General features: G+C 38.6%; 1 protein-coding gene across 1 annotated transcript in view; it reads right to left on the reverse strand.

Annotated features, from left to right (window-relative positions):
• Positions 1-21,346, reverse strand: part of LOC105034397 (DNA-directed RNA polymerase III subunit 1) — a 40,672-nt gene extending 19,326 nt beyond the window's left edge. The window contains exons 1-13 of the mRNA XM_073257914.1: positions 21,176-21,346; positions 21,003-21,092; positions 20,736-20,865; positions 19,529-19,678; positions 19,221-19,377; positions 17,953-18,134; positions 17,662-17,774; positions 17,446-17,545; positions 11,962-12,162; positions 11,723-11,871; positions 11,496-11,637; positions 11,267-11,407; positions 8,395-8,583 (exon numbers count right to left, since the gene is read on the reverse strand). Coding sequence (XP_073114015.1) covers positions 8,395-8,583; positions 11,267-11,407; positions 11,496-11,637; positions 11,723-11,871; positions 11,962-12,162; positions 17,446-17,545; positions 17,662-17,774; positions 17,953-18,134; positions 19,221-19,377; positions 19,529-19,678; positions 20,736-20,865; positions 21,003-21,064 — 1,716 coding nt within the window. The 5' untranslated portion in view covers positions 21,065-21,092; positions 21,176-21,346. The remainder of the gene's footprint in view (positions 1-8,394; positions 8,584-11,266; positions 11,408-11,495; positions 11,638-11,722; positions 11,872-11,961; positions 12,163-17,445; positions 17,546-17,661; positions 17,775-17,952; positions 18,135-19,220; positions 19,378-19,528; positions 19,679-20,735; positions 20,866-21,002; positions 21,093-21,175) is intronic.
• Positions 21,347-22,051: the final 705 nt, after the last annotated feature.

Consider the following 22,051-nt stretch of genomic DNA (forward strand, 5'->3'; position numbering starts at 1 on the left):
CATACTGGTGGGCTGGAGGTACGGATTGGTACAGATCTGTAGTGGACCGAACCGGCGCGAACCAACATAGAGGAGAAGAGATGAACCGAGAGGAAAAAAAGAGAGATAGAGGGGAGGGGGAGGGAGGGGGAGGAAGAAGGGGGAAGGCAGTGGCTGGAGGAGACACCGACAGTGGCCACAGATGGGCCGCCAGCGCACTCGGAGGGCCGCGAAGGCCTCCACTTCATCCGCCACTCGACCATGAGAGAGATAGAGGGAGGAGGAGGAAAAGAAAAGGAGGGAGGGGAAGCTGTCGGAGAGGCCCCCGAAAAGCCTTCGACTGGTCACCAAGACCGCTGAACAGTGCAATCGCAGCCTTTAGCACTGCGAGCGTGAAACAGGGGTGGTCACCCCTGTGCCACAGCCGCGGCACTGCCCGCGAAGTTTCCACTAGCCGATGGCCACGACGGCCACCCGGCAAACTCCGACGGCCACCCGGCAAACTCCGACGGCCCCTCCACTGGCTACGCCTCCCTCCGATACGTCGCTCCCTCTCTCTTTCTTTCTTGCTCAATTAAGTGTCCTATCGGACGACGCCGAGCTATGGAGGCCTCAGCGGACCACCGCTGGCCTCCAACGGCCTCATGCCATGTCTCCCTCCCCTCCTCTCTCTCTTTCTCTCTTTTCCTCCTCCTCCGATGTGTACCATTTTTTTCGGCCGAACCATCTCGGTTCCTCACTAGTCCGGCTCGGTACGGGGTGTACCGATCGGTTCGGGCCAGTACGAAATTCCATAGTGCCAAGATATGTACTATTGTGTAAAAGGACCATATACTGTAGATGGCTCAAAACTGTCATGGTTGATAAAATGTATGAATATTGCAACAAAACACCACTTAATCACACAATATGTACCTTTGATTTATATTATATAATTTTCTCTTTTTCCTGAGTAGGCAAATTGATATCAAAAGAATTTAAGAATCAGAACAAGAATATCAAAGTATACATAAATAATATAAACTAATACGTACCAAAAAATAATATAAACTAGCAAATTTTTTTATTTCAAGAAGAAAATAGAAATACATATCATTCAAAATTTTAATCCAACATATTAAAATCTTAAAGTATTGTCGTAAAAGAAGCCAAATAGTGTAATAGACTATAAGATAAACATTGATGGATAAATGAGAACCCTATCAATGCTATAAAAACTCAAAGATCTTGGATTCCTGCTGGCATGTTATCCATCCGTTAACTAAAATAAAGTTTAAGACCTATGGCAAGATTTCATGCTCATATTTTTTACTATAAAATAAATATTTACATTTAACAAAAATAGAAGAACAAAGTATAGGGTTGGTGCCAATCCATTTCCCAAGAACTCATCTCTCCATTTCCTCTGTGATGCTCCTTATTTTTTTATTGCTGGGGCAGCTTACAGAGACCATGGAATCGAATATCAGCAATCTGAACTCTTTAAGGAAATGATGTTGCTGGATCAGCTTTTCATCTCTAGAAAAAGCAAAGGAACAAATGAATCATAAACATGGTAAATTTGCAGGACATCTTCGACCATGCATCTACCCATTGTCAGGTCAAACAAGCCCCCAGTTCTTGTATGAAGACAGGAGCATTAGCAATGTGGATTATGATGACCCTTCAGAATACCATACGTGGTAGGACTTTTGCCAAAGAAGAAAGAACTTGGACCATCATTTGACGGGGAATAGGCTTTACATCTTTCCTCTTGAATGGCTAATTCGCAAATTTATGGCTTCCTTTTTTATGCTCAAAACAGCCACTTATTTTGGTATCATCCAAATTGCCACATGCTAGTATGTAGTGAGCTTTTCTGATTCTCACTTTATAGCAGTGACAAGTGACTGATCTTGGTAGCTTGAATTTTTGAGTGAGAATTATGAAAGAGTAGTATATGGTGAATACAATTCTGGAATCTGAACTATGAGAAAGGTCTTTGAATTTATCAGGAAGAGCAGATGCTGCCAAAAAAAGGAGGAAGAGCCAGACAAATTTTGGGAGGGGGAGCAAGCATGAATTTTTGAACTGGGTTATTTGAGGGTTATCAAAAATCCTGGAAGGAACTGGAAGTCTAGAGGATGCAAGAGGAAATCCATTTGAATGCCTTATCATGGCTCAAGAATCCAGTTGCTGCTCTCATGCTAGATGCACCAAGTGGCAAATTGCGCTTGACCATTTAGTATCACAAATTATGTATGGCCCTCTTGGCATGGTTATCGTATTTTTGGGAACAATATGTTGGAAGTTAAATCTATACAACAGTCGGAATAGATAGAAAGAAATTCCTTATATTGGCCCCCAATAAAAGCTATATTGTAATTGTTAGACCCTCCTAGCAGCACTCCTGGGTTGGCATGGGTTGGTGCCTGAGGCTGTGCCAGCCTAGGTGAATAGGGGATGGGTAGGAGGCATGCCTTGGCAAGGCACCATTGTGGGCATGGAGTTTGACCCACATCAGTGGCAAGAGGGCTACCTACTGAAGCATGGCTTGAGGATTACACAAGCCAAAAGCGTAGCAATTGTTGAGTGGTTTATGGTCCATGGGTGGTGATGGCTTCGGCACATCATGGTGCCTAAGTGGCTAGGCACTAGCTGCAAGATGCAGCATAGATACACACAGGACTGCCTGTCTGGGTGTGGCTTGGACTAGGGGCAACAGCTAGGCTAGGCTGCCAATGCATGGCACGCACTACAGGGGCATGGCGTGCAAAGATTGGTCCGTGGCACGCACACCAAACATAGACATGTGCACACCCCAGACATGGGCATATACGCAAGCCAAAGGTATAAGACGCATAGGTGTGCATACCACAGGAAGAAGGCATGCAAGCCATGGGCACATGAGGTGCTCAGGCCACAAGCGCATAACCCATTGGCATGCAGGCTATGGAAAGGCTCAGGTGCCGCACACTAACTAGGGCACACAAGGGTGAAGGTCGGGTGCTCAGGTATAGCACACTAACTTGGGTGCACATCGGCATGTGGGCACACTGATGGACGCACAAGGCAGGCACGCAAATAGATCTGTCAGATGAATTCTAGAGGGGGTTTCTAGTGGATTTACATATGGTTGGACCTGCAACCAGCAGTTGCTCTTGTCCAAAACTCAAACTAGGTGATTTATAGCAGTTTTGGGGAGTTTTCCAATTATTGGGGATATGGTTTGCCATACCGTCCCATACCATACCATACCAGTATGCTTTACCGCCTCATACCGACCCTATCGTACCATACCAACCATGTACCAACACTACAATAAGATTTTACTAGTATGGGATTTGGTATCGATATAGTGAACCTTGACTAGGGGATTGTCTACCACATGGCTATAGTTAAGTATGCTTGCTAGCCCTTTGGGCAGAGATGAGCACATAGGGCAAAAGAAAGTGTGGTGGGAAGTCCCATAGGATTGAGACTTGCTGAGCAACCTCATATGTTAGTGCAAAGAGGGAATAACGGGAGGTTTATTCCTAGAGGGCCATTGTATCTTTTTGTAACTGTAGTAAAGATTCGGAAAAGGGTTACCTTGACATTGTGCGCGTGGGTTCTGCACACTTTGGCCCTCCACTATTGCATCCCATAGAATGTGGTAAAGTCCCATACAACCTCTCTTGTACATGGGCATTGGAAGGTTGACTAAACAAGGTGTTCAGTGCTGTACAAGGCACAGAACTTGGTGAAAATTTCGTATCAAGTTATGACTCTATGACAATTGGTATCAGAGCCTGTTTGAGAGTTCTTTTAGTGGATTCCCATCAAATATCAAGCAACTTGATACTAAAGTAGAGGGGTGACCGCTGATGCACACCTGCAACATCAACATGGAGACACTAAGGAAGAGGATGACCTGGCTGGAGGCAACTATTCAGGGTGCCGCTAACAGATCCTAAAGAGCCTCTATGGATGTAGGTCGAAAACTTAGTGGCTTGGATGACCATACTGCAAGGCTTCGTCAATGACTTTGTCAAGATGGCTCAATGAAAGTATGATGAGATAATGTCGAACATTAAATATGTCCAGGGCAATGTTACTCTCGTCAAGACTGCACTATAAAACCATTCACTGGGAGATGGCACAATGAAGATGAAGGTCCCTGACCTGACTCAATGGCACTCGAAGTGCCAAAGATCTAGACAATTTTCTATGGGACATAGAATAGTACTTCAAGGCTACACAATTGCCTAAAGGTGAGAAAGTTTTGATCGAAAGCATGCATCTTGCAGGTGATGCCAGACTCTGATGGAGGACCAGGGCCGAAGATGATGCTCGACCAATGATCGAGACTTGGGAAGTTCTCAAGCAGGAATTGAAGGATCAATTCCTCCCCTGTAACACAACCTGGGGTACGAGGGATGTGCTTAAAATGCTGAGGTAGACCGCTTCTGTGAGAGACTATGTCAATGAATATAGTTCTCTGATGCTAGACATCAAGGACAAGTCTAAAGCAGACATATTGTTCAACTTCCCATCAAGATTGCAACCATAGGCTCAGTTGTAACCGTGAAGGTAGGGTGAGAAAGACTTGCTGACCGCATTGGCTATTGCAAATGAATTGGTGAATCTTAGAAACAACAAACCCAATAGTGGTTCTTCCACCAACGAGAGCAAGTTCATGGACAAAGAAGTCGGTGAAAGGAAGACCAAGGTTGTTGGCAAGGGGAAGGCTAAAGTAAAGGGCTCCAACTAGAAGGACTAATTGTTTCATTTGTAATGGTCCTCACTTGGCTAGGAATTGCCCCAATCCAAAGAAGCCCAATGTTGTAGTAGTGGAGAGCAGCTAGAATGGCAAACCTAATTCTGAAAGTCTAGAAAGAATTGCTCCTTTGCAATTGCTGGGTGCAATCAAGGCAGAGAAGGCAAATGATTGTTCCAATTTCATGTTCATGAAGATGAGAATCAATGGGCAATATATGGCAACTCTGGTTTACATGGTTGCTACCTATATCCTTGTCACTAAGAAGGTCATGGGTGCTTTGGGCTTGAGTGTGGTGAGACACTAGCCAGCTCAAAGTAGTGAATTCCTAAGCATAGGCCATAAAGGGTATGGCCTATGGCGTCAAAGTTTCCATCACGGATTGGGACGGTCAAATGAACCTGATGATGATTTCACTGGATGACTTTGACATGATTCTAGGCAATGACTTTTGTGTCTGCAAAGCTGGCAATTATGCCATATATGTTTGGGTAGCTAATCAATAATGAGAAGCCATACTTCGTGGTAGGGCATGGAATGCCTACAAATTAGATGACGACAAGCACAAGGCAAAGATGGTCTCTGCCATGCAATTGGCCCATAGTTTGGAGGAGCCAACCTTGGAGCAGTTGGAGCAACTCAAAGGCCACCTATCTCACATCTTGCCGAGGATGTTGGGTTCTTTCAGTGGGGGTGGTCTGTTAGATGCTCACTAGTGGCACTCATGGGTTGGCACAGGTTGGTGCCTGGGTCTATGCCAGCCTAGGTGAAAAGGGCATAGGAGGCATGCCTTGGCAAAACACCATTGTGGGCATGGAATTTGGCCCACGTCAGTGACAAGAGGGCTTACTACTGGAGCATGGCTTGCAATTCCACATGCCATAAGCATGGAACTTGTTGGTCTCGTGGTTTGATGGTCCATGGGTGGTGATGGCTTCAGCACGTCACTGAGCTCAAGTGGCTGGGCACTAGCCGCAAGATGCGATGTAGACATAGATGGGACCAGATGTGACTTGGATGAGGGGCATTCGCACTAGGTTGGGGCACTAATGCATGGCTCATGCTATAGGGGCATGTGCGCACCCTAGGCACAAACACATGCACACCCTAGGCATGGGCGCAGGATACGCAATCCAAAGGCATGCAAGCCATGGTCAAGCAAGGCACAAGTGCACATAATGCAGGCACATAGGCCATAAGCACAAGAAGCACTCGAGCCATAGACACACAGGTCATGGGCAAGCAACCCGTTGGCGCATGGCTGTGGAAAGGCCTAGGCATAGCACACTAATCTAGGCACGCACAAGTGGAGGCCAGGCGTCCAAGTGTGACACATTGACTTGGGCATGCATGGGTGGAGACCTGAGCACCTAGGTGAGGGCACAGGCTGTAGTCACACGGGCGCAGGGGAGGGTATGCGAAAGGCCTCACAAGCAAGCATGAGGATGAACCAGTCGCGTAGGTGCACAGGCATGCTGGCACTTAGGCACATAGGTGCACAGACGTGCTGGTACTCAAGTGCACGGGCACCTAAGCAAACAGATTTGCTAGACAATTTGCTAAAGGGGGTTTCTAGTAGATTTACATATGGTTGGAACTACCATCAGCAGTTGCTCCTGCCCAGGACTCGAACCAAGAGGTTTGTAGTAGTTTCGGGGAGTTTCCAGTGGTTGAGGGATTGTCCACCACATGGCTGTATGCAGGCTTGCTGGTCGGCCCTTTGGGCAAGGATAAGCATGGCGGGCAAAGGAAAATGAGGCGGGAAGTCTCATAGGGTTGAGACTCATTAAGTGACCTTACATGTTTGGGAAAGGAGGGAATAACAGGAGGTTTGCTCCTAGAGGGCCATTGTATCTTTGTTACCCATGGATTGTAACAAAGATCAGGAAAAGGGTTTCCTTTACATGGTATATGTGGGTTCTGCACACTTTGGCCCTCCACTGCTGCATCCATACAATGTGATAAAGTCTCATACAGCCTCTCTTGTGCATGAGGGTTGGAAGGCTGACTAAACAAGGCATTCAGTGCCACACAAGGCACAAAACTTGGTGAAAAATTCGCTGCAAGTTCTGGCCTGTGACAGTAACCATGATCGATATAAGGAACAAATTGTTAAATATCCAGGGAAGTGGAAGCTAATATTTTATATAGTCAAATAACTAGATGTCATGTGCATATAGATTGACAGTAAGCTAGATGCTAAAATAAGAACCACCTATTAATTGTTAAGCAATAATGGGTAACAGCATGCATGCATGAACATACATACATACATACATACATACATACATACATACATACATATATATATATATATATATATATAGTACATATGTATATATGTACATATGTAGATACATATGTACTATATGTGTGTGTGTGTAGTACATATGTATATATGTGTATAATATATATATATATGTATAATATATATATATATATATATATATATATATATATATATATAGTACATATGTACTATATGTGTCTGTGTGTGTATACTATATATATATATAGTACATACATATATACACACACTATATATATATATAGTACATATGCATATATATACACACACACTATATATATATATAGTGTGTGTGTGTGTATATATGCATATGTACTATATATATACACACACACACTACACACACACATATAGTACATATGTATGTATCGATATATATATGCATATATATATATATATAGACACACACACACATATATGGTACATATGTATGTATAGATATATATGCGTATGTATATATATAGACACACACACACATATATAGTACATATGTATGTATATACACACATGTATATGTGTGTGTATATATGTATGTATATATACATGTATATGTGTGTGTATATATCTATATCTATATATATATATATATATACATATATAGATATAGATATATAGATATATATAGATATATATAGATATATATATATATACATGTATATGTGTGTATATATATGTATGTATATATACATGTATATGTGTGTGTATATATGTATGTATATATACATGTATATCTGCTTTCTAGGCCGATAGAGAAAAGAGAATGCCTGCAAATGGGAATGGGACTCAGTAAGGATAGATATATATCTATATATAGATATATATCTATATCTATATATGTATATATATATATATATAGATATAGATATATAGGCCGATAGAGAAAAGAGAATGCCTGCAAATGGGAATGGGACACAGTAAGGATAGATATATATCTATATATATCTATATATATATCTATATATATATCTATATCTATATATGTGTGTGTGTGTATATATATATATAGATATAGATATATACACATACATATACATGTATATATACATACATATATACACACACATATACATGTATATATATATATACATATATATATACATATACATACATACATGCATACATATGTACTATATGTGTGTGTGTGTGTATAGTACATATGTACTATGTATATGTACATGTGTACATATGTACATATGTACACATGTACATATGTACTATGTATATATACATACATATGTGTGTGTGTGTGTGTGTGTGTGTGTAAGAGCAAAAAGAACCTCATAAACTGCATGTACGAAGTATTACTTCATTGATGTGCCTAATGCAAACTGTATCTTCAGAAAAAAGGAGAGGACGGGGAAGATCCGACCTTAATTATGGCTGGTGTTGGTAAATCTATGGGGTCCATGGCATCACCCATATAAGAGCACATAAGAGAGAAGGCAGCTCGATCATAGAAGGTATCCTTTCTTGTAATCAAAAAGGATGATGTCAGAAAGTCCTGTGTTGAAGCTACTAATATTTCCCCATTCTTTGGTGTGCACAAGTTATTTTGCACCTGTGAAACAAAAAATAGAAAAAGGAAATAAATGCCTTGGTAACACAATGAAAAACAGGTCAAACATTGAGAAATTTACGGTAAAACATAAAACAGAAGACAGGGACCAAAGATGTGACTCGGGAAAATTAGTGCAAGACAAGTCAGATAAAACCAGAAAAGGATTGGTTACAATCAGCCCAAACATGAAAAAGTGGGGGAGAGGACAGAAATGTTGAAAAACATTTGAAAAAAGCATGGTAAACTGACAGGAATGCATTAGAAAATAGTTTTCCAAGTTAATCTGGATTTACCACATTGGCAATTGTTCCTCTGCTCCTTTTATGCTTTGAGAATATAATAAATTCTTAATAGGACTACCACTGGTTACAAACAGAAGCCAGTTTCATAGCTATTGTCAGGGAAAACATACAATAAACTGTCACCTCCCTAAGCTTGTTAAAGTTCCACAAACCATCTTATACCAACCTGCAACTTTTCTATTAGAATGAAAATATAAAGATATTAATTACATCATAAACCAAAGGACATCAACATGCAGGTTCAAACCTTGCAAACTTACTGCAGCTGATTGTGTTTCCTTACAAAGTATTGTGTGTGGAACTTCATTTTGTTTTCCTTTTGACTCTATCATCACCAAAAAGACTTGCTCCCTTTTAACTCTACCTTTCTTGGGTTCTGCACGTGCCAACAGTAACTTCTTTCCCCCTTAAGAATCTACTCAATCTAGTTTAAAGGGATTTAACCAAAATATTCAGACATAAGATAAATGATTCTTAGAGAGCTAGGCAGTTCAAGATCCCAAAATAGATGGGAGAAAACTAGGTATTTACACATACACAAACTCTTATTCATGTGTATGATGCAAAAAAAGCAAAAAACATTCCCCTCTCAGACAATCCAAAGACCAAGGACTTGCTCTTTATTTCAACCATGCAATATCTAAGATAAAATTCATAACTAATCATCATTACAATCCATAGAAGTCAGCATCCACTCACATATGCAAATAATAGTTATGCTACTTATGACCCCCTGGAGCTCAGAATGATAAAGTTCTCATCTAGAACAACATCAAAATTCCCATGAAATTCATGCACCCAATCTTTTTATTTATGTGGACCCATACGCAACCTGTCAGCCCAATTAGAGATTCACTTTTCAACTATGTATCTTTAGAAATGAAGTATATGGACTTACAAGAACTTATGGAACATCAGGACTTACACTTTAAAAAAAAAAAAGCATGGATACATATTTATCACCTTACATGTGTGGATAAGTTCCTTGAGATCCTTATTGAGCATTAGTCTCTGTTATTTGAGAGTCAATTAAATAGAAACATAACACTACTTCTACCTTTTCCCTTTACGTAAAAAAAAGATAATCTTTCTTATTAAAGATTTATTTCCCAAGTTCACATTTAAATCGTTTTAAGCATTTCTGAAATGCTCAACATCTCCACATTTCTTTTATGTGAACATCTTCATTTATAACTTCCAAGATATCTTTAAGTAATCATGAATTTCAATCAAGAACTTTGCCAGATTAAGAGCCACATAGGTGAGGCATTGGGTTGGTTCAGGTTGGATTTGGGTTTTAATCAAAACAAACTTGCAACCTCGGCACAACCCATTTATCATAAATTTGGAGGAAACAACTAATAAATACATATCCAGTCAATTTATTTCAAATGGATATGTATCAACTTGTGAGCCCAGTCAAAGCTTCACTTGTCAATTACCTGCAGAAATGAAAAGAAAGTAGGACCAAGACAAAGGGATCTAAGGCTGCTTCCAAGCACGAGAAAGGTGAGGAAAGGAAACTGACATGGAGAACAAAATGAAATCAGAATCACGTAGTTTAACCCTCCACTTTCCCTTCAATACTTTTTACCCCGCTGCAAAGCATTAACTGCATGGGCTCATCACCACAGAGCCTCTGCCTGTGGCTGATAACGCTACCATGTATTACAATTGTTGGACCTAGCCTGGACTTTAAGGGCCCATTGAACCGAGGGAGATCTGATAGTCTAAAAACCAAAGCCTAAGCTGACCTAATCATAAGCATGTTGGTTTTGCATATCCCCACAACTAGCATAATTATGAATAACTATCAAACAAACCACCTTATTTTGGACAGGTTGCCAGGTCCAGTTCACCAACTGCCAACCCTAACCCATCATATTTGTGAGATTGGCTTAAATTCATAATACAAGGATGGTTTTGAAGTTGAAAACCCTAAAAAGACCCACAAAGAGAAGAAGAGAAAAGAAAAGAAAAGACTAATGAGATAGTATTATAAAATTGTTTTCTACATGTAGTGTCTAAAATAATATACCATGTGTCTGCTGACAATTTCTTTTTAAGTATAATCTATTGTATATGACTGTGAAAATGAGCTTATGTGCCTCTTACATAGAAAGGAAAACAGATTCTCCATATAGATCCCAGCTATTAAAAGAACAAATCACAATGTTCACCATGTCATTCCCCATATTAACATTTTTCTACTGGAACTCAAAGGAACTTTGCTGACTTGAGACTTATGGCATTCACTAGACTCCTTTCAAATTTAGACTGTGACAATGGCTACGAAGGGAACAAAAGTACCTTGCAACCTCAAGCTGGAAAACTAATTTAATACAGCTACCAAGTATTACGAAATGACTTTTAAAAAATACCCCCATAAGCATAAGAGCTTCGGTACGAGCTTCTTCTGTTTGAGGAACATGCAAATTCATCTCATCACCATCAAAATCAGCATTATAAGGATTGCAGACGGATTCATTGAACCTCAGTGTTCTCCAGGGCATTATCCTTGCCTACAGCCATGATGATAACAAAAAAAAGGTGTAAATATAAAGTCAAAAACTTCAACAAATGAATGTCAAGATAAACATATAAGCATACCCTATGACACATTATGGACATCCGATGAAGGCTCGGTTGTCTGTTAAAAAGGACAATATCTCCATCTTCCAAATGCCTTTCCACAACATAACCATATTTCAGCTCATTAGCAATATCCCTCTTATCCACATATCTCAAATGCCTGCAAGAGAACAACTATAACTAAATAATAATTCAAAAGCATAAATACACTTCAAGTTACGAAGCTAATACAATTAACAGCTTACACTTTTGAGCCATCAGGTCGTAAAACAAAATTTGCCCCAGGATATTTGGAAGGCCCATTGCGGACAAGCTGTCGCAACTTCTCTATGTTATAGTTAGAAACCCTTTCTGGGTATGTTAAAACCCGGGCCATCAATATGGGAATTGCTACCTGGAGCACACAGATGACAACACTTAGTGAGGGGAAAAAATGAATGCCGGAAGATCTAATGTCCAGTCCACAATCTCTAAACAGGTTTACCTCTGTGATTTTCAAATTTGGATCAGGAGAAATGACAGTCCTTCCAGTAAACTCAACACGCTTTCCAGATAAGTTACCACGGAAACGCCCCTGCTTTCCTTTAAGCCGTTGAACAAGCCCACGATGTTTTGAATCAGGAATACAAGGAGCTTCGCTATTTATATACTCGACAACTTGAATTTGAAGGTGCGTCCAGCAATCCTGATAAGGAATCAACAGCAATTTTTTAACACTCAAAGATAACAATCGAAAATCCATCTAGGCTTGCATAATTTAATCAAGACATAAGGTCAGATAAGCAAGACAGAAGTCAAGAACTATTTTCTAAGAACAAATCAAGTCAGAATAGGAAACTGAATATGATATCCGCAACTAGATTGAAAAACCCCATATTATATAACATATACCCAAAAAGATGCAGCATAACTTATTAAATATGGTATAGTTACAATACTGAGAGGTATTTCTTGAAGTTGTCTAAATAGCATCTACAGCCATGGCGTGAGCATGTGATAAAAACCAAGACTCACTCCCATGCATTTGTTTTCATTTATACAATTCTTCTTCTGCCGCACATTCATATAAACTCCCAGCATATTCAGTAGCATAAAACGAGGGATTAGTATGTCACCAGTAAACAATGGTCTCCTCAAAGAGAGAAGACTCAAAAAACAATGCTTCTGTCATATTCCATACTCAAAAGAATGGCCAACTCTCATTCATCAAAGAATTTTACATAGAGATAATCCATCAAATTTTAATTATTTTGTCTAGAGTCTTTTCAAAGCATTGTTTAGTTATCAATATATATTCTGGTGCTACAGGCTAGACTAGAGATCTAATTGACAAGGAATGTTCTAATTTTTGTAAATGACTTCAAAATTTTGTACAGTATACTTAAGGGTAATACAAATTTTTAATAATTGGTGGGTAAAGATTTTAGTTTCTTAATCACCATGTGGCTTTCTAGGTATGTTCCAAGTAAAAAGATTTTCAAAGGATGTGCAACAAGAAACCATTTGCTCTGTACTTAATTAAGTGAAATATCAAGTAAAAGAGTGGCATTTTCACATTGAATGCTGATGATTTGATGCTCAAGTTAAACATGTGTCCCATGACCGTACAGTGAGAGGCTCTCTAAATGCTCTTGGTTGAATTGGGTTGTGTCACTGAAATTTTAAGCACAAAGCAAAACAAAGTTGGTGTCTATCTGATCGTTCTTTGAGATCTCTACAGTTTCAAAGTACCACTAGATCTGTTATCTAGAATTAGAGTTGATCAAACACTGTGCCAGGCTGGGCTCAGACCAGGCTCTATAGTAGAAGATAGGCCCGATGCCTATGCCAGGCCTAGACTAATCTTAAAGAGCCGATCCTAGGCCTGCCCACTTGGCCTGATTTCCTCTTCTCCCAACTATTATAGGCTAAGTGCAATATAATATATTATCATTTTATTATAATATATAATTAGTTCTTATAATTAATAAATTATATATATATATATATATATATATATATATATATATATATATATATATATATATATATATATATATATATATATATATAATCTCAGGCTAGGCTAAACTATGCCATTTTTTAATTTTCCTAGGCACGGCCCGATTCTTAGATTGGACCTACTTTTTCAAGACCATCCTACAGGCCTATTTTTAGTGCCCAAACCCACTAAATTTCGGGCAAGCCTGGGCAGGCTAGTGGGCCACCTAGCCCATGATCGACTCTATCTAGAACCCAAAAATGCTGCCTAGGATGGTAATTTTCACTTGGTTGCTTTATCAAGAAACACATTTTCAAAACACTGAAAAAGAAAGAAGAAATCTCCTTATCCACTAGACGAGTCCATTTTTGGAAACTAGTGAGAATATTAATCACCTCTTTCATGGTGAAGGTAATGTTAAACATTAGGAGAGCTAGTAAAGATGACAAATATAATAAATAAACATATGGAGAGATAGATAGAGAGAGAGAGAGAGAGAGAAGGAGAGATGAGAGAGAATTTTAAGTCAATTTAAAGCAACTGAGAAGTTGTGCATCTTCTCATGTTTATATCACAAATCAACCTTGATGACACATCTATAAACTCATATGTTTTGAGAAAATAAAAAGAGAAATAGATAAACAATTAAAAAAGATTATTAATTGCCACACTAAAAACAAGTCAAGCAGAATCAGTAACTAGCAGCTACATATTACTCATGAAACTGAATGGCACAAGCATAGATACAGACCTTGGATGAGCAAAGATATAGATACTGGATGATGTTATAGAAAAGAGAAGAAAAAGGATTGCATTTAAGTTGTGTCATGTGTTCCATCCAATATCATGGTTTGGGATGGTTATGTTATTCCTACTTAAAAGTTTTTTGAATCAAATAATTTAATAGTAAAAGAAACATACAGGCCAGCATAAACATAAGGAAAATGTAACAATAAATATTTCCAATAGGTAACAAATAAACATTATGCCCCAAATACTGTAGTTGGTGTATTTGTGTTCAGTGTCCAGTGTGATTGAGGAGAGTATGAAACAGTAAAAAGTTGATTCAAAAATCAAGTAGGTGGAAAAATGCAACCACCTTAAATCACATGTTTTTCTTGTATGAACCTATTTACATCAGGTGCATGGATGGATGCAATCAAAGGAATGGAATTTCAAAATTGAGGGACTCATGGACCAATGTAGATTATAAATAGTCAGATCCAAACTAATTTAACCAATACAATGAACCCGGATTGTGCTCACACAAATAACATGCCTTTGGCCTTCTGTGTAACTTCCACTCAATATGGATTTCCTACATGATCAATGGATCACAAAAGGCTATCTGGTTATCATCTACCTGTGTTCCATTAAAGTCTAGAACTGATGTCAAACTCAATTATGGTGGAGGGGAATGCCGGTTAATTAACACGAAGTGAGATGAAATAGTTACTAAAGATGCTCTTAATTTGCAATTGGAAGGGGGTGATGATGTCAAATTGTTAATATTGTATAACAGTAGCTGGTTGATGGTTGCAATCCCCCATGAAAAGAGAGAAGGCTAGGTTAGAAAATCATGATTCTTCCTCGAATAGGAGATGCCATCTCAAGAGAAAGGTGCTAACCATTCTTCCAATAGGAAGACAAGAACTAGAACTTTGGCTTAAGGTTGTTCTCTCGGTGCAATAGTCCAATTTGTTATGTTTCCTTGGACTCCCCAACATAGCTGCTTTCAAGTTTAACACTTGTGTTGGTCTTCACTTATCATCCAAGTAAATAAAGATCATACTAAAATTCTCCAGGAACAGCATGCAGAGGTAAGGCTATGTATCTCTAGCCCTCTCTAGACCCCAAAGTGATGCGAGCCTCGTGCATGTGGGCAACTCTTTTTTAACTTAAAAAATTGTCCATATTAGCAAAGAAACCAGGCGCACAAGACAAATCTTAAGAAATAAGGCTTCTTGAAGTTAGTTTGCAAGATGTGCTCAATGTTAAAAAGCAAAGGATTGAAATTTGGTTAACAATCAAAACAAAGCATGTTGAACCAATGTTTATGGTATCAATACCATGACCGTGCTAGTCAAGTAGTGTGTCAATATGTATGATACCATGCCGTACTAATACACGGTACACAAGATCATTATGATCAGTTACCCGTAATCCAAAAGATAATTTTTCTATTTTTTAGGTTTTCCAAGACGATTGAACTAAGGGGCCATTGCTTGGTGCAATGATAAAAGGCTTGCACTGATAAGTGCAACGGCACAGGTTTGAATCATAAGGTGCCAAAAAAAAACAAAATTTAGGTCTATCCCGGTTTGCCCCTCCTAAGACCTCAAATTGCTGGGAACATAACCAGGTAATGGCCTTTTTCTAAGATGATGAAACTCAAATCTAGGGATTTTAGACTTTTATTTGTCATATGTTTCAATTTTTTCTAAATTTAGTAGCCTTAGGATATATTTTTCTAATTAAAAAATTAACATATTTGATGTATATATATTTAAAAATTATATCTATAAATTAGATTATAATTTGGGTTAATGCAGCTACATACAAGGGATGCTACATATATTTATTTTTTAAGCCCATGAGATCTTCTTGCCTACTTATTTTTCACATTCACTTAATTTTGGTCTGCAGTTTGGTAGCCTTAAACATGCTCCAAAATAAGGTAAATGCTGCGAAAAAAAAAAAGATAGCTAATGCACACATCCAACTAGATCATGTGACAACTTGCTATTAATTTTCGTTGGTAAATAATATAAATTATTTTTAAATTTTTATCCAAAAATATATTTTAGAAAAAGATAAATATTAGCAGTGAAAAAATTGGCATCAACTTGTAGATCACCATAGGTCTACAATATATCATGAAATTATGCCAAATACAAAACTTTGGCAGATTTCCCTTATTTTTTCCATTATTCAGTCACTTTTGGCATAAAAATTGAAAAAAGAGAAGAGGAGAAATTCTCACTGTTTAGGCTTGAATCCAGCTACAATGGTGGGGGAATCTCCTCCCGAACTCACCCTCTCCCTCCATTCTCCTCTGTTCCACCAAACCAAAGCAAGAGACAACAAAGAAAAGGGTCAAAAGACCTATTTTCTCCAGCTCGCTCAGCTGGTGGAGAATTGGTAGATGCCAATTTGTGCTGCCCAGATGGGTCAATTCCAATCAGGGAATGGAGAGGTTCAGCCCTTGCCCAAAATCAAAAGCTTGAACCATCTAGTTTCTTGGCTGGGTCAGTATGTCATGCTCTAGGCCACCCAATTTGGGACAGCTCACAGATTGAGTCAAACTACAAAAACTGTCAGAGTTACACATATCTCGATTTTCCATCAATTTGGTATGTCATGCTCCGTGCCACCCAATTTGAGACAGCTCACAGATCTTGAGTCAAACTAGACAAACTATCAGAGTTGCACATATCTAGATTTTCCATCACTTTGTTTGGGACAAAATGATGGACAATCAAATGAAATAGTATAGGCATGTACAAGAAAACTTGAGCAGGCTCCAATAAGGAAGGTTAATTTATTCTTTATTTCAGATTAGGAGAGAAGGAAAGGCCTACAGTAACATGGATGAATTTGTGAAGAATGGCGTAGAAAAGTTTGAGATGATATTGGAGGTCACATTAAATAGGAATACTTGGTGAATAAGGATTCAAAGAGCCAGCCCATGTATACAGGACAAGGCTTGATAATCAGAATTATAGTTGTGCTCAAGATCCACATGTCAATCAGCATATTACTGTCACCAATAAAAGCTTTACAAAATGTAATATGGATAGCACACTCTGTAAAAGATAAAGGAAATATATGGGAAAAGCAGATCAAGAACTTCAAACAAAATTTGTAGCTTATCACAACAACTCCAAACATCTTATCAAGACTTTCAAGAAACTAACAGATCTGGCTAAAATGTTTAAACAAAGAACCAAGAAATGATGAGACAAAAGAATTACTAATAAGTCTCACCAAACACTTGAATGGAGGGGCAGCGCCTTCAAGATCCTCTCGAAGTATAGAATTCGTGTTTATTATATTTTTTAATATGCTAGTAATATTATCCTCATTGCTGCATGATTGAAAAAAATCAAGTTACTACAACAAGTTATAACAATGTCCTGTCAAAATGCTTCTTCCCTAGAGAAGCAACTATAGCATAAGAAAGGAAATACTGCAAGAACAAACCTTGATCTTCCGGAATCCACGATGACAGAAGGGCGAATAGAGACAGGTGGTACTGCAATATGTGTCACAATAAGTTTTTCAGGCCTATCATAAAGATTAAGCAATTCACAATCCTGTACCACAAAACAACAAAATTATGAACTTATCAATTTAAAAAAGGGAACAAGTAAAACTCCATCATAACACAAACTTTTCCTCTTTTTTTTTTTTTCTTTTTTTTGCCTTTTGGTGGAGGGGGGGTGTGGGGGCAGGGGGGTTCTAGTATGTAGCCAGTAAACAGTGAGCTTATACCTCATCAAGCATTTTTCTGAAAAGAGAAAGAACTGCAACAGCACTTAAAACATGTGAAACTTGGAATGATGTTTTATCTTTTGTGTGAGATAATGCAGAACGGAACTCTTCTACACTTGGATCAGCAGTTTTGCTAAAATCTTGAATAAAATACAGTCCAGATCTTGCCTTTTTCACCACACCTGCACTTAAGAATATACAAGTGCTAGTCAGAGAGAGAGAGAGAGAGAGATAGAATAAAAAATGGCTGAAACAGGAGTTGACTTTTCAAAACAAAATCATGTGTGTTATTACTGTGATATTCTTGAACATATTGTTTGCTGGTTCATGTTGTTTGCCTCTTGTTCTTAATTGGTTTCCTTGAAATGAATTTTTAATTAATTTTAACCTAAGAACCAAACATAACCAGTCTTGGTTGCGTAGGTTCATTTTGTTTCAAGATTATCTGGTTCCTATCAGGTTTTAGAAAGCGAGAACTGACCAGGATCTATCGGTACTAGTTGACACTAACTCAAACCCACCCACATTATGATGGAATAGTCATATTGCCTTCTACCCAATTACGGTAACACTATAAAGCCCCACCCGAGAATAAAAGAGTAAAGCAATGACGAAAGAGAGTGATACCCTCAAGATAGAATGTTCCACGATGACTCAAAGCCCCAAAACAAAAACTATTTTAACAAGAAGGGTTATTTCCCAACTCTGCAAATTCACATCAAACAGCACAAACAAAAAAGGTATAAGCAGTAGTCCATGGGTGAGAAGAAAAATTCACTAATTGGATGCTGACAAGGCATTCAACATTTACAATATTCAGGCTACCTGGTTTCTTTAATGCCAAACAGCATGTAATAGAGACATTTCATAGCAAGAATTTATGTAAAGCATGTAATCCATGGAAACATGAGTTCTTGAAAATTTGTCTTCAAAGTTTTACCCTGCCATAACTTTTATCCACAACCTAGTCAGAAAAAGTCAAACAACCTGATTGACAGGAAGAAAGAGACCAGTGAATAGCAAAGCCTAGATAAACCAGTCTAAAATGAGAAACAACATTGCATGAGGAAAAAAGCAATATTAATGTTGAAATAATTTTAAATGCTTTCGTCTCCATGATTCAAGTTCACAATATTAAAATGAAAGATTCATTTGAAAGTCAAACATGATGCATGGACCTACAAAATAATAAGTGGCAAACAACAAAGAAAATAGCACCACATCGTAGTATTAAAAGCACTATAAAGAACTAATAGCATAACACTAACCATTTGCATATCCACACCGGAGGCAACGAGAAGGTTTGCATTTGTCTCTAACCATCTTCATGAGAGCATTCTTCTGAAAGATATCAGCTTTAGGATTTCTCATTTTCTTCAAATATGATTTGCGAAGTGTCTCATCAAGAAGTATCCTACCACAGCCCTATAAAGCATATCGTAGCACACTAACATTAGAATCAGCATCATTACATAATAAAAGTAGAAGTTTCTGATAAAACATCTAAATAGAAGTAGTGACTCAAGCTCTAAATTACAAGAAAATTATGAAACATGTCTTAGAGGAAGAGACATACCTTACAAATACACTTCAAGATGTTTAGTATAGAATTAAAATAGCCAACATTAAAAACAGGGAGTGTGAGCTTCAAGTATCCAAAGTGTCCAGGACAATCAGTGAAATTTCCATGGCATGTAGCGCACTCAGTTTGTCTGTTGGGAGCCCCCTGCAATTTTAGATAAAGAGAATATGACACCAGAGTAAATTTACATTTTAGTGGAATGAAACATGACTATGAGAAAGATAGTGTTATTATGTATCCTTCAAAGAGCACTAGTATTTCAATTTTCTTTTTTAAGAAAAATTTCCTAAGTGTTTGTGACTCTAGCAAAAATCTAAATACTATGGATGTACACAATATTCATCAATTATCATGCTTCCATGTCAGCTTCGGGAAGCACATCTCCAATTGTACCCCCACTTTTTTTCATTTAGTATAATTTTTCATTACCATTGACATAAAAACTACTATACAGAAACTATGGATACCCCTGTTAAGAAATATCATGTGTTTGCTGACATAATTAACATTTCTTTTAAGGGTAATGGGGAGACCAAGAGACTTCAGCAAGCTTCCCACTAAACAGCAGTTATGTAGTTTCATTGTGAACTGCATTCAGCAGGTCAGCTTTCAGCTTTCTGAGACACCAGTATCATTCATTGAAGGCCTTCAAGGCAACCACCCTGGATCATAAGGCGCTGGTCATCAGTTTACAGTTGTGAAAATTCCAGTGACAAGACATGAGTAACAGGCACTAACTGAGCAGACTTCAGGTGGCCATCAAACTCCTGCATACTCTTGCCCCAAGTTCACCAGCCTATGAACATCATCATCCCTATAAAGCATGAAGATGCTTGTATAGTGGAGTTGCTTAATTACCTTCCGAAGAGTCCTTGCTAGATGCAACAGACACAAAAATTCAGCTGAGTTCGAGGTGTGTCAAAAACTTGGAATAAGTCTTCCATATAAATGGTTAAAATTCATGATGATGCCATAACAAAATTATTGAGACTTCCTTGTATCACCCTAATTCTCTGGCATCGATTTCCCATTGCCGATCGATGTAGCATGCAATCAGAATATACAAATCATGTATCTATATTTAATCTTCTTTTAACAGAAAAAGAGCGTGATGGTACAAGATATACTAATCCAATCAAGAAGATGAAACTAAGAAGAAGAAAATCAGGAAAGGATAAAAGGCAAATGGACCAGGAAGTACCATTCGAGGATCAAGCAAACCATTCTCGATCGGTTTCAGATTGAGGTCGTAGATTCTATTGTTCCAGACTTGCACCTCTGCCAGTTTCCGTATTTCCTCACCAGAAAACGTGCTAAATCGAATGCTTTTTCTGCGGAAATAATAAGAGAGAGGGTCAATGTAAAAAAGAATGATTGCACTTCCAAAGAACAAACTTGAGTTCAGGAAGCAAGACTGGAAAGCAATCTAATATTTTAAATCAGTGTTCCAAAAACTCGTTCATCTCACATCTTTCGAGGGCCGACGTCCTCGATATACGGTTCCTTCGTGCATCTTAGCTTCTCCTGCATAATTCCGAGCAAGAAAGGCCAAGAAAAACCTCAAGAGAGAAGCGAAATCGAACTCAATAAAGCAGAATGTCGACGAACGTGGAGATAAGAGGGCGATCAGAGAGGACGGTTCCTAATCCGAAGGGAAGAACGCTAGGTTTGTTAGGGTTTTGCAAGGGTATTCGAGTTCTTGAAGGTCGGTGCCCGTAGGGCGAGGCACGACTAGCGACGCGGTAGCCGTGCGTGCTCAGAACACCCGCCTCCGCCTCCCTTCGTTCGGCAGGAACGGCGAACCTGGCGGGTTTAAATCTTGGGGTTGTCTCATAAGAGGAGGTGCTTGCACCGCCCGCATAGGCAACTACTAGACCCGGTCGGCCCATCTTCACTCACTCACTCAGCGAAAAAGGCCGTGCACGAGAGGACCCCCAACGTTAATTTAAGGGGCTTTGCTGCATACTCTAAAACCTCTTTTAGTCTTTTTCTTTTTTTTTTTTTTTTTTTTTTTTTTTTTTTTTTTTTTTTTTTTTTTTTTTTTTTTTTTTTTTTTTTCCTGACCATCCGATTCAAAATAGATGATACTGATTTATCCATCCACAATCAATTTTAGCAGATGATTTGAAAATGAGAAGTCAACTTGATGCTGCAAATAATTAAAAATTTAAAAATATTTGAAAAATTATATATTTTAAATTTTTATTCTCTTTTCTTCTTTTTTCTTCCTCATTTTTCTTCTCCTTTCTTTCCAACCACTGCCCTCCTCTTCTCTCACTGGCTTGACTACTACCAATCAAGCCTTACCTCTCCCCTGCCATCTCAACCACCTCCTTCTCGATCTTTGGCCAATGAGCAAGCCCCGTCCACTCTACTTTTTCATTTTCTCCTTTGACTATTGCAGCCGCTTCTCCCCTGCCACCTCCTTCTCGACCTCCAGTTAGTAATCAAGCTCCACCCCACACTCCATTTCACCTTCACCTCCGGTACTATAGCCACCTTGATCATCTCCTTCTC

The sequence above is a fragment of the Elaeis guineensis genome, chromosome 5 (genome assembly GCF_000442705.2).
Source record: "Elaeis guineensis isolate ETL-2024a chromosome 5, EG11, whole genome shotgun sequence".
NCBI classification, from domain to species: Eukaryota; Viridiplantae; Streptophyta; class Magnoliopsida; order Arecales; family Arecaceae; genus Elaeis; species Elaeis guineensis.